Source organism: Ailuropoda melanoleuca, chromosome 12 (assembly GCF_002007445.2).
Source record: "Ailuropoda melanoleuca isolate Jingjing chromosome 12, ASM200744v2, whole genome shotgun sequence".
NCBI classification, from domain to species: Eukaryota; Metazoa; Chordata; class Mammalia; order Carnivora; family Ursidae; genus Ailuropoda; species Ailuropoda melanoleuca.
Window position 1 is genome coordinate 46,771,404 of NC_048229.1, and position 13,812 is coordinate 46,785,215.

At 36.5% G+C, this 13,812-nt stretch overlaps 1 protein-coding gene across 1 annotated transcript in view; it reads right to left on the reverse strand.

Moving 5' to 3' along the window:
• The window catches only part of ITFG1 (integrin alpha FG-GAP repeat containing 1), a 306,253-nt gene that overhangs the window by 263,398 nt on the left and 29,043 nt on the right, over positions 1–13,812 (reverse strand). Inside the window, exon 6 of the mRNA XM_034638036.1 lies at positions 9,730–9,824. Within this exon, the coding sequence (XP_034493927.1) occupies positions 9,730–9,824 (95 nt within the window). The remainder of the gene's footprint in view (positions 1–9,729; positions 9,825–13,812) is intronic.

Here is a 13,812-nt window from a genome sequence, read left to right on the forward strand (position 1 = left end):
TTAATTTATTGGCATAAAGCTGTTGATAAAAGTTTCTAAGGATCCTTCCTGTTTCATTGGTGTTGGTTGTGATCTCTCCCCTTTCATTCATAATTTTATTAATTTGGGTCCTTTCTCTACTCTTTTGATTAAGTCTGGCCAGTGCCTTATCGATCTCATTTATTCGTTCAAAGAACAAGCTTCTAGTACTGTTGATCTGCTCTACTGTGCTCCTGGTTTCTTTTTTCTTTCTTTCTTTTTTTTAAAGATTTTTATTTATTTATTTATGTGACAGAGAGACAGCCAGCGAGAGAGGGAACACAGCAGGGTAGTGGGAAAGGAAGAAACAGGCTCCCAGCGGAGGTGTGCTCCTGGTTTCTTATTCATTGATCTCTGCTCTAATCTTGATGAACTGTTTTCTTGTGTGTGGGTTAGGCCTGTTCTTCTGTTCGAGCTCCAGCTTCTTGAGGTGAGAATATAAAAACTGCATTTTAGATTTTTCTATTCTTTTGAGTGAGGCTTGGATGGCTATGTATTTCCCCCTTAGGACTGCCTTTGCAGTATCCCATAGGTTTTGGACCATTGTGTTTTCATTCTCGTTGGTCTCCATAAATTGTTTAAATTGATTCTTAATTTCCTGGTTCTTGAGCAGGATGGTTCTTAGTTTCCAAGTGTTTGAGTTTCTTCCAAATTTTTCATTTGATTGAGTTCCAGTTTCAAAGCACTGTGGTCTGAGAACATGCAGGGAATAATCTGTCTCTTGGTATTGGTTGAGACCTGTTTTGTGACCCAGTATATAGTCTATTCTGGAGAAAGTTCCATGTGCATTCGAAAGGGATGAGTATTCTGTTGTTCTGGGGTGTAGTGTTCTGTATATATCTATGAGGTCCATCTGGTCTAGTATGTAATTCAAAGCTCTTGNGGTCCAACTCGTCGAGTATGGCATTCAAAGCCTTTGATTCTTTGCTGATTTTCTGCTTAGGTGATCTGTCTATTGCTGATAGTGGAGTGTTGAGGTCCCCTACTATTAACGTATTATCATCTATATGTCTCTTTATTCTGGTTAGGAGTTGGCTTCTGTATCTAGTTGCTCCCCTTTGGGGGCACAGATATTTATAACTGTCATATCCACTTGTTGGATACGTCCTTTAAGAATAATATAGTGTCCTTTTGTATCTATAACTACAGTGTTTAGTTTATAATCTAATCTCTCTGATATGAGAATTGCTACCCCAGCTTTCTTTTGACGTCCATTGGCATGGAAAATGGTATTCCATCCCTTCACTTTCAGTCTGGATGTATCTTGAGGANGAATGCATCTTTGGGTTCAAAATGAGTCTCTTGTAGACAGCAAATGGATGGGTCATGTCTTTTTATCCAATCTGCAACCCTGTGGCATTTTATGGGAGCATTTAGGCTATTCACATTGAGAGTTATTATTGAGAGAGATGATTTTAATGACGTCATGTTGCCTGTGAAGTCTTTGTTTCTATAAATTGCAAATTTCTGTTCTATATCACTCCTGGAGCCTTGTTACTTTTATAGAACCCCCCTTAAGATATCTTGTAGGGCTGGTTTTGTGGTTACGAATTCAGTCAGTTTCTGCCGATCTGGAAGGTCCTTATCTCTCCATCAATTCTGAACGACAGCCTTGCTGGATAAAGGATTCTTGGCTGCGTGTTCTTCTCAGATAGAGCTTTAAAAATACCCTGCCAATCCTTCCTCTCTTTCCAGGTTTGTGTAGACAGGTCTGACGTTATACTGATATTTTTCCTNATACCTTTGCCTTGGTACGTGAGAAATTTCTTTGCCCTGGCCGCTTTCAATACTGTATCCTTGGATCTAATATTTGCGAATTGCACTATGACGTGATGTGGCGTAGGTTTGTCGTGGTTGACCTTGGGAAGGGTCCTCTCTGCCTCNGCCGCTTTCAATACTGTATCCTTGGATCTAATATTTGCGAATTGTACTATGACGTGACGTGGTGTAGGTTTGCCATGGTTGACCTTGGGAAGGGTCCTCTCTGCCTCTTGGACATGAATGCTTGTTTCCTTTGCCAGATTAGGGAAGTTTTTAGGTACAATTTGTTCAATTATCTCTTCTAAACCTCTCTCCTTCTCCAACCCCTCGGGGATGCCGATGATTCTGACATTGCAACGTTTCATTGAGTCAGTAATCTCCCGTAATCTACATTCTTGAGATTGGATTTTTTTGAGCCAAGTTTCTGTTGGCTCTTTCTCTTCCACCATCCCATCCTCCAGTTCACTAATTCGTTCTTCTGCCTCATTTACCCTGGCCGTCAGAGCATCTAGTTTTGACTGCATTTGATTCATAGCATTTTTAATTTCTGCCAGATTTGCTGTCATTTCTGCCCTTAGAGAATCTATATTCTCGTTAATATTTTTGTTAATATTTTTTTCAAGCCTACACATCATCTTGACCATTGTTACTCTGAACTCCATTTCTGACAATTTGGTTATATCCATATCCATCAGTTCTGTGGAAAAGGCCACAGACTCATTCTCTTTTCTTTCCTGGGGAGGATTTCTCCTCCTCGTCATNTTTTTCATTTCTGCCAGATTCACTCTCATTTCTGCCCTTAGAGAATCTATATTCTCGTTAATATTTTTGTTAATATTTTTTTCAAGCCTACACATCATCTTGACCATTGTTACTCTGAACTCCATTTCTGACAATTTGGTTATATCCATATCCTTCAGTTCTGTGGAAAAGGCCACAGACTCATTCTCTTTTCTTTCCTGGGGAGGATTTCTCCTCCTCGTCATTCTGATGAGGAGAGGTTGCAGGGTTGCCCAGAGCCCAAATTACTGACCAGGACCCAGGCAGTGTGCACTTGTTTTATAGGGACCTTAGGGATGTGGGCTTCTTGACTTTTCAGCCTGCCTTCAGGGGGAGGGGCCTGATACTCAGGCAACCCTGTTTGGGTAGAGTCGCCCTGTCCCCTGTGAGAGTGGATGGGAATGGGCACAATGTGAGCTGGTATTTCCGGGCTTTTGTTCTCTGGCGGCTTTCCCTGGCGGTTTTCTGTGACTCTTCTGAGAGTCAGAGCAGCAGTGGCCGCATCCTAGCCTCTGTCTCAGAATAGAGAGATCGCAATCTGCTCTCCACTGAGCTCTCCTGGCCACTTTAACTCTGTTTCTGTCGGTACTGCCAAAAACCCTGCAGCGTCCCGGGTTGTGCGCCCCACAGCCGGTGTCCCAGCCCTCACTTCCAGGGCCGGCACGTCTCTGTCCTTTGTGCTTCTAACACAGCCAGCTGCCCTGGTTCCTGCGCTCGCTCCCGAGCTCTCTGTTTCAGTGTGGTTCCCGCGGGATCTGGAGTGCTGGTTTTCAGGCTGGACTCGTGTGCACTCCCGAGCTCCCAGTATCAGTCTGGTTCCAGTGAGCGCTCCGGAGCTCCGATTTCAGTCTGGTCGTGCGTGTTCCACGGCTCATGGTCTCAGTCTGCTCTCTCACAGGTGCCCCTCCATGAGTCTGCCCTCTTCCCCGTGCGGGTGGCTACAGCTTCCCGGCACCCGAGTGCAGCGGCTCCCTCCCCCTTCCGTTTATCTTCTGATATCTGTGCGCGGATTCACGGCTCCCCACTTTGTACCTCAATACTCAGCACCGGAGATGTTCATTTGTAGAGATCCAGATGTATCTTCCTGCATCTCAGGCTGACTTCGTGGGTATTCAGGATGGCCTGGTACCTCTCTAGCACGACTCAGGGGACAAGCTGTAAAAGGGACCCCTACTCCTCTGCCATCTTTTTTCCTACCCCTAAATTCTCTACTTTGGCTTAAAACTCTGTTATTCTATCAATCAAGGGACTTACACAAACACTGGCAACTGACTCATATGTGCTACCATTTTCTAAATAGTCTTCAAGTTTTCCAGTTCTTTACTACCTCAAAATATTCTGTATTTCTTAACACATTATTCTGATCATCTCATTTTCCTCAATAATCCACCTTAAGAAAATACTCTTAGTATCTTAGCCCACCCCTCCAGATACAGCAGAAATGACTGCACATCACCTAGAGTAGACTCTGTTACATTCCTTTATTCCTATAGAAGAAAAACCATCTTATCATCTATTTACCCCATTTGGTAACTAAGGAAAAGATACGTGCCTTCAAAAATAAAAACAAATACCAGAATCCAGGTTCTTGTTATAAAATAGAACCTGTATCAAAAGTCCGGTTGAGAAAGAGGATATTTACAGGTGAATGACTTGGGACATGTGGCTCTTTTAACATTAAAAGGACTGGTCCTCGGTCTAGGCCAGATCATGGGTTCTACTGACTTGGCTTCCCTATAGAACTGCTTTCATTAAGTTGGGTTTTAATGTTATGCTTTTAATTTTCATGTTTAGTTTTTTTTTTTTCTTTTCTTTTAGAGAGAGAGAGTGCAAGTGGAGGTGGGGGGAGAAGGAGAGAGAGAGTCTTAAGCAGGTTCCACGCCAAGTGTACAGTCTGATGTGGGGCTTGATCTCATGACCCTGAGCAGAAATCAAGAGTCAGATGCTTAACTGATTGGGCCTCCCACATACCCCAAGTTTTCATGTTTAGTTTTAGGTTTTTTTTTTTTTTAAGATTTTATTCATTTATTTGAGAGAGATAGAGAGAGAGCACAAGTGGGGGGAGGGCCAGACAGAGAGGGTGAAGCCGACTCCCTGCTGGGCAGGGAGCCTGATGTGGGGCATTCTCAAGACTCCAAGATCATGACCTAAGCCAAAGGCAGACACCTAATCAACTGAGTCACCCAGGTGCCCCTTCATGTTTAGTTTTAATTTTCATTTAGTTTCATGTCATTTTTAGTTTTTAATTATCGAAAGACAGCCTTAAATAACAGGCAACTGTCAGCAATACATAAGGCAATACACGTATGAAACTAACATATGAAAAAGAAAAATTCTATTTCAATACTAATTTGAGAAATGGACGTTAAAGTTATAATGAAATATTTTTTTCACCTATCAAATAGTAGTAAATTTTTAAAAAGTAATACCCAAGTTTTGGCAAAGGTGGGAGAAATAAGCACTTGCATAGAGGCAATGTGGCAATGTTTCACCTTAAAAATCCTTATACTTGTTTAACCAGGTTATTTTTCTTCCAGGACCACTCCTTGAGGAACTTTTGAGAGATGTACACAAGATAAGGCAGCAGAGCTCCATTTAGAATAAAAAACAAAGTAAAAAACTAGAAACTAGTGTACAAAAGAAAAAGGATTAAATAAACCATGTTACAACCATACAATGGATAAAAGTAATTAAAAGCCACAGTTGTGGTAATTATAAAAAAAATCTAATAAAAATGTTTAAAAAATATTTGTCATGGGCAACTCAATTACTACATTAAATATCTTGTCTCACATAGGAAGTCGCACTTACAACAAGAATTTCTTCTAGAACTAATTGCTTAGAAAAGCTTTATATTTCCTAAAGAATGAGCATAGAGTATATGATGGATAATGAAAAGCATGTAACTTACTTTTTCATTGGCCAAATTCCTAGCTCAACTGTGTAGGACTCTAGTCCCAAGAACAGTGGGGCCGTCTGTTTCTTCCTATTATCTCTCTTGTTATTATACAGCAGTTTGTAATTAATATGTAATTATTTTATATTTATTTATATGCTTATATATTTATATACATAAAATAATATGTAATTATTTTATTCTGACACATAATATAGTTAGACTCATAAGACTCTCTTACTAAACTAAATGCTCTTTGAGGACTGCAAGCATTTCTTGTCATCCTTGTATTTCACATAATAAAGAGTAGAGGGCTTTGCATGGAGCAGGTATTCAATAACTTTGCTGAAATGAATTTAAAGGCAGAAATAATGTTTTGAAAAACACAATACTAACAATAACAATTTTTAATATTTCCCCATGTATTTTAAGTTAACTTTAGAAAGACTATTCAAAGAGAATTTCTTCACTGGTAAAAATGGGATGAAGAGGAGAAAGAAGTATAAGGTAAACAATTAGAAAGGAGGAAGTAAAATCATCTCTACATATAGACAGTATGAGTTTATTTGTAGAAAACCCTACAGATTCCACAAAAAAAGTGTCAGAATAAATGAATTCAGCAAAATAGCAGGATGCAAAATTAACACACAGAAATTGATTGCATTTCTACACACTGATAATGAAAAATCTAAAAAGGAAATTAAGAAAACAACATCATTAACAACAGAATTAAAAGAATAAAATACTTAGGAATTAACCAAGGAGGTGAAACACTTGTAAAGTGAAAACTAAAAAACACTGCTGAAAGAAATCATTAAAAAACATAAATAAATGGAAACATAATCCATGTTCATTGACTGGAAGACAATATGGTTAAGATGTCAATATTACCCAAAGTGATCTACAGATTCAGAACAATCCTTATCAAAATCCCAAGGGTATTTTTTGCAGAAACAGAAAAATCCATTTTAAAATTCATATAGAATCTCAAAGGACCCAAATAGCCAAAATAATTTTAAAAAAGAACAAAGTTGAAGGACTCACAGTTCTAATTTCAAAATTTAATAGTTATAATAATCAAGAGTGTGGCATTAGCATAAAGACAAATGTATAGATCAGTAGAACAGATAAAGAGCCCAGAAATAAGTCCTTCTATATATTGTCAAATGACTTTTGACAAGGGTGCCAAGACCATTTAGTGGGGAAATAACAAGTCTTTTCAATGACTGGTGCTGGGAAAACTGGGTATCCATGCAAAAGAATGAGGCTAGACTCTTATCTAACACCATATACAAAAGTTAACACAAAATAGATCAAGCCCTAAACGTAAGGGACAGAAGTATAAAACTCTTTATAGGGTAAAAGCTTCATGACACTGGACTTGGCAACGATTTCTTAGATAGACATCAAAGGCACAGGCAACAAAGAAACAACAGACAAAATGGACTTAAAAACTAAAAAGACATTGCTGCATCCAAAAACACTATCAACAGAGTAAAAAAGCATCCCCAAAATGAGAGAAAATATTTGCAAATCGTATTACTGATGAGGAAGAAATATTCTGAATAGAGAATAACTCAAACTCAACATCACCAAAAAAAAAAAACAATTAAAAAATGGGCAAAGGACTTGAATAAACATTCTTACCAAGGAGATATGCAAATGGCCAATAAACACAAGAAAAGATGTTTGACATTATTTTTGCTTAAAGATTTATTTGGGGGGGTAGAGAATCCTTGGGCAGACTCCCCCTGAGTGGGGAGCCCATCGATCCCAAGACCCTAAGACCATGACCTGAGGCAAAAGCAAGAGTCGGACGCTTAACCGCCTGAGTCACCCAGGTGTCCCAAGATCATTAAAGAAATGCAAATCAAAACTACAATGAGATACCACCTTACACTCATTAGGAGGGCTACTATGAAAAAAAAAATCAGAATATAACAAATGTTGGCAAGTACAAGGAGAACCCGTGTGCACTATTGGTAGGAATGCAAAATGGTGTAGCTGCTATAATGGTGGTTCCTCAAGATATTAAAAAAAAAAAAAAAAAAGAATTACCATACCATCCTGAAATTCCACTTCCAAAAAATTGAAAGCAGGATTTCTAAGAGACATTTGTGCATCCATGTTCATAGCAGTATTATTCACAACAGCTAAAATGTGGAAGTAACCTAAGAGTCCATGAATAGATGAATGGATAAACAAATGTGGGATACATACAATGAAGTATTATTCAGCTTTAAAGAGGGAGGGAATTGTGACATGTTATAACATGGATGAACTCTGAGGACATCATGTTAAGTGAAGTCAGTCAGTCACAAAATAACAAATACTGTCATGATTTCACTTATTTGAATTACTCAGAGTAGTCAAAATCAGAGCCAGAACACAGAATAGGGGTTGCTAGAGGCTGGGGAAAGGGAATGAGAAGTTATTATTTAATGGGTGTACAGTTTCAGTTTTATAAAACGAAGAGTTACATGGTAGGTCAACATTATGAATGTATTTAATACTACAGAACTGCACACCTAAAAATGGTTAAGATGGCAAATTTCAGAAGTATTTGACCACATTAAGAATAACTGGAAAAAAAACAGGGAGGAGGAACAAAAATCCAGCACTTAACCTGCCTGTCTGAACTATACTTCAGGTGACTAAAGAGATAATGACGGAAATTGTCTTTTTTATTAAATAGAAAATTCCAGATAATAACATATACAGACGAATGATAGATTTAGGGTGCCACAATTTTGTAACTCCTATTGAAATAATGGACATGACCATAAATATCAATAGCAGCTAAAACCACTAGGACATCATTATAATGAATGGTCCAAGCTGAGGAAAACTGAAACTACTGATCAATCTTAACATCACAAAAGAGACAGAATTTACATCACGTGTCTCCTAATGAACTGAAACAAACAGCAATACCGAGAAGTATTCTTGACATAAAAAAAAAGGCTAATTCTGATCAAGGCTTCAAATTTAACTATTGGTTTAGAAGAAATACAGGGGACAGAGTCACATGCTAACACCATGGGGATAGAAATGGCAAAATCCAGAGTTTGAGACATTCTATAATACAGATAATGTTTTTTTATTTTTATTTTATTATTTTATCTTTTTAAAAGATTTTTACTTATTTGAGATGGGGGGGGCATGTACACGAGTGGGGGGGAGGGGCAAAGGGAGAGGGAGAAGCTGGCTCTCTGCTGAACAGGGAGCCAGATGTGTGGTTCGATCCTGGGATCCTGGGATCATGACCCAAGCAGAAGGCAGAAGCTTAACTGACTGAGCCACCCAGGTGCCCCCAGATAATGCTTTTTAAAATATATGTATGTACCTTGCTTAGCTCTTGATTTGATAAAAACATTTAGGAGATAATTGGGGCACTTTCAATAGTGAATAAATACTTGATGATATTAAGAAACTACTGTTAAATTTTTTTTAGATATGAAAACACTCTTTCGGTCATTAAAAATAAAAAAGTCTTTATCATTTAGAGACACAGATTAAAATATTTATAAATGAAATGATACAATGTTTGGGATTTCAAACTATCTGGGGCAGGAGGGGCTTGTCGATGGTTGTACCAATGAAATAAGATGGGCCATATGTTGATAACTGTTGAAGCTAAGTGATAATTAGTATGATATGCTATTCTACTTTTCTATGTTTAGAATTTTCCATAGTACGAAGTTGTAAAAAGCCTTTGAAAATTTTAAATTATAAGCTAAATATTTTTCTTACAATTAAATTTATAGCATCTATTAGTCAATTTTTAAATGGAAAGGGAAAGAAACATCAGGCAACAGGTGTCTAAACTATCATAAATTCATAAGAGGAGAATCCAAATTTTGATGTGGTTAACAAACAACAAAAGCAACTAAAGGTTTATTTATTATATCCAGTACGTTTTTTTTTTTTTAAAGATTTTATCTGAGAGAGAAAGAGAGAGAGAGAGAATAGGAGGATGGGCAGAGAAGAAGCAGGCTCCCCACTGAGCAGGCAGCCAGACTTGGGGCTCAATTCCAGGACCCTGGGATCATGACCTGAGCCTAAGGCAGACGCTTAACCGACTGAGCTACCCAGGTGTCCCTATATCCAGTACTTTTAATGTGTATCTAATATCACTGACATCCTTATAACCTTCTAACATTTTGGTTTTAACACTCAATTCAATAGGAAATGATTACTAAGAAAAGAATAAATAAAATCTTGTAATTCTTTGGCCCTTCAAAAGAAATATTTTACATTTATGTGCAACTTACCTGCTGTAAAATCTGTAGTCAGATCAATAAACGCGTGAGAATGTGGAATTCGCATTTTACTTTTAGTGGTCAATGCAGGATGCCATGATAAATTCCTAAAAAAAAAATATGTAGAATTTCCTTAAGGCAAATATCAAATAAGCATTGTTTTAAAATAGAAAAATAGGTGCCTGCAAGATAATTTTAAAATTTATTGATTTTTGTTGAGATGTTTCTCATACCATAAAATTCACTCTTTCAAAGTATACAATTTAATGCTTTTTAGTACAGTCACAGTTTGCAACCATCACCATTATCGACAGAAAAAATTTCTTTACCCCAAAAGAAACCCTGTATCCATTACTCATTTCCCATTCTTCCCTCCCTCTAGCCTTGGCAACTATTTGCTTTCTATATCTATGGATTTCCCTATTCTGGACATTACATATAAATGGAATCATATAATATATAGCCTTTTATGTCTTTTTTTTTCCACTTAGAATATAATTTCAGGTTCATCCATGTTATAGCATGTGTCAGTACTTCAGTTCTTTTAATAGCTGAATAATATTTCACTATATGGCTATACTTTTTGTTTATTCATTTATCTGTTGATGGACATTTGGCTTGTTTCCACTCTTGGCTAGTATAAAAATGGTGCTATGAATACTCATGTACAAGCTTTTATGTGGACATATGTTTTCATTTCTTTTGGGTATATATCTAAGAATTGCTGGGTCACATGTTAACTGTATGTTTAACCTTCTCAGGAACTGTCAAACTATATTTTAAAGTGGCATCACCATATTATGTTAACTAGCAATGTCAGAGGGTTCCAACATCTCCATTCCTTTGTCAACACTTATTATTTATTGTCCCTTTGTTTTATTATAGTTATCCTAGAGGGTGTGTGTCTCATGGTTTTGATTTGTATTTTCCTGATGGCTAATGATGTTGAGTATGTTTTAAGTGTTTGTGGCCATTTGTACATCTCTGGAGAAATGTCCACTCAAATCCTTTGCCTATTTTTAAGTTAGATTATTAAATAAAATGTTTTATTTTTGAGTTGTGCAAGATCTCACATTCTGCACATTGCCTTTTCACTTTCTTGATAGAGTCCTGTGATGTACAGACGTTTTTAATTTTCATGAATCCTGTTCATTTATTTTTTGTTGTTGTTCTTATGCTGTCATATCTAAGAATCCATTTCAAAATCCAAGTTCATATAGATTTACCCATATGCTTTCTCCTGAGAATTTTAGTTTTAGCTCTAATATTTGTCTTCGATACTTTAAGTATAAGAAAAAATGATTTAATATTATCATAGATGTTTTTTCCAAGACAATGAAGAAGGATGATGATTATGTCTTATGAATGTTAATTCTAACATTTTGAGCCAAAGAAAAGAATAAATTTAGAATCTTGCCTCAAACCATGTATCAAAAACTAACTTGAAATGGATCAAAGGGCTAGAACTATAAAACTCTTGAATGAAAACATACGGTAAAATCTTCATGACCTTGGATTTGAAAATGGATTTTTAGATATAACAACAAAAGAATATTCAACAAAAGAAAAAACAGATGAATTATGTTCATCAAAATTAAAAACTTTTGTATATCACAGCATACTATCATTGAAGTAAAAAGACAATTCCATAGAATGGGAAAACATATTTGCAAATATCTTATCTCTGATAAAGGCCTAGTATCTATATACAAACCTTCACAAGTCAACAATAAAAACAACCTAATTAAAAAATGGGTAAAGGACTAGATATTTCTCTTAAGAGCATACACAAATGGCTCCTAAGCACATCAAAAGATGCTCAACATTGTTAGTCATTAAGGAATTATAAAGGAAGACCATAATGAGAAACCACTTCACAGTCACTAGGATGGCAATAATCAAAAGCCAAAAAATAGTAAGTGTTGGGGAGAACGTGAAGAAATATGAAATCTTGTACACTGCTGCTGGGAGTATAAAATGGTGCATTGGTTATGGAAAACAGTTTGGCAGTTCTTCAAAAAGTTAAACATAGAATTACCACATGACCATGTATTTCTACACTTACGTATATACCCAAAACAACTGAAAACAGGTATTCAAACAATACCTGTACACAAATACTCTTAGCAGCACTATTCACCATAGCCCAAAACTGGAAATAACCCAAATGTCCACCAATGGATGAATGGAAAAACAAAATGCCATTCATAAAAATATTTTATAGCCAAACACAAAAAAACCCTGAAGTACTGATACATGGTACAACACGGATGAACCCTTAAAACATTATGCTATGTGAAAGAAGCCAGACACAAAAGGTCACACCCTGTATGATTTCATTTAGATGAAATACCAACAATAGGGAAGGGAAACAGATTAGCAGTTGCCAAGGGCTGGGGGAAGGGGAAAAAGGAAAATGATTGTTTAATGGGTACAGGGTTCCCTTTAGAAATGATGACAAGCTACTGGAAGTAGATGATGGTCATAAAACATTGTGAATATACTAAATATCATCAAATTGTACACTTCATAGGGCTAATTACATGTTATGTAAATTTTATTTCATTATAAAAAATAATCATGTAAAGTTTTCATATATCCCTCATTCAGTTTCCCTTAATGTCAACATCTCATATAACCACAGTACAATTATCAAAATCAGGAAGGTCACACTGGTAGACTATTAAGAACTACAGAAGAAAGAGCTAGTTTAAATAAAATAATTTCTCAATTCCTCATCAGAACACACTCCATTGTCAAAGTCATTCTCATTTATCAAGGCCCTACTTTGCTTTTCTTACTGGTATCCGAGTACACTTTTCTTTACTAATAGGACTTTTTAAGATGTAAGCTCCTCTGAGGGACGCATGGGGGGCTCAATAGGTTAAGCATCTGACTCTTGATTTTGGCTCTGGTCATGATCTCAGAGTCATGGGATTCTCTCTCCCCAGTTCCATGTGCCACTCCCCCCATGTTAATGCGTGTGCTCTCTCTCTCAAAAAAAAAAAAAAAAAAAAGATGTAAGCTTCTCTGGATATCCCGATTCATAGATATTTCTATCTACATCACCTGACCAGGACACGGCTTCCAAACAGTGACTGAAAAGAATCATGGTCTAATCAGCAAATACTTGCTGGACTGCATCATAGTATCAAGTAGAATTTCCTATTCTTCTCTACCTCTAGTGAGAACATGCTATTTTTTTTTCATAATATTGTGTTCCAGTGAAATATGGAAGCATAGATATGTCATCTCCAAAGAGAAATTTACGGCTAGTTAATAAGTCCAACTTAATTATCAATATATCATCTAAGTGACTGGGTAGCAAACAAGATTTATTTGAAATTGGTTTTAATATGTTGGGAAAGCAGAGAGAAACAATTGACTAATTTGCTCTTGGCAGGTGGAGTCTGGGAAAAAGAATAAGCATTCATCAGGAGAAAATTTTCCCTACACCAAGGGTCCATGTGCTACAGTCAACTTCTTCTCTATATCCTTATACACACTTCTAACATATAGGCCTCATCTGTTGTCTCAACAAGACAGTAAAAACAAAACTAAACAATGTTCGTATACTCCAATTTTATTATTTTAACCAAAATCCTATAATATAAGGTTATAGCAAATAAAATACTGAAGTGAGAAATTATATTCAGCATTTGGTGTAAGGTAATTCAATGTCAAGAATTCATGTCATGTTTTTCTTTCATACTACACAAGGTTAGAAATGCCTAAAATAATTTCAATCAAGTCCAATTTAGTAAGGCCAGTTCACTTCTTTTAAGATAGACCACTTATTCACAGGTTCTTTAAATTCTGAGCATTAAAGTTTTTTTAATTACTAACAAAATAATCAGATGCAGGCTAGAGAGATTCTACGACAAGTTTAACCTGAAGTCAATTCAGAAGAGTTTCCTAATGTTCCCAAGAAATTTGTAATTATAGGCCAAAAGTGAATTAAGAAATATAAGCTTCTACAGAATTGAGCTCAATGAGGTTAATCATGTGGTTGCCCTTAATTACTACCTGAGAAATTATTGATCTCATTCCCTAAAGAATTTTTTATGAGTTTGCTTTGACATAAGTTATAGTTAG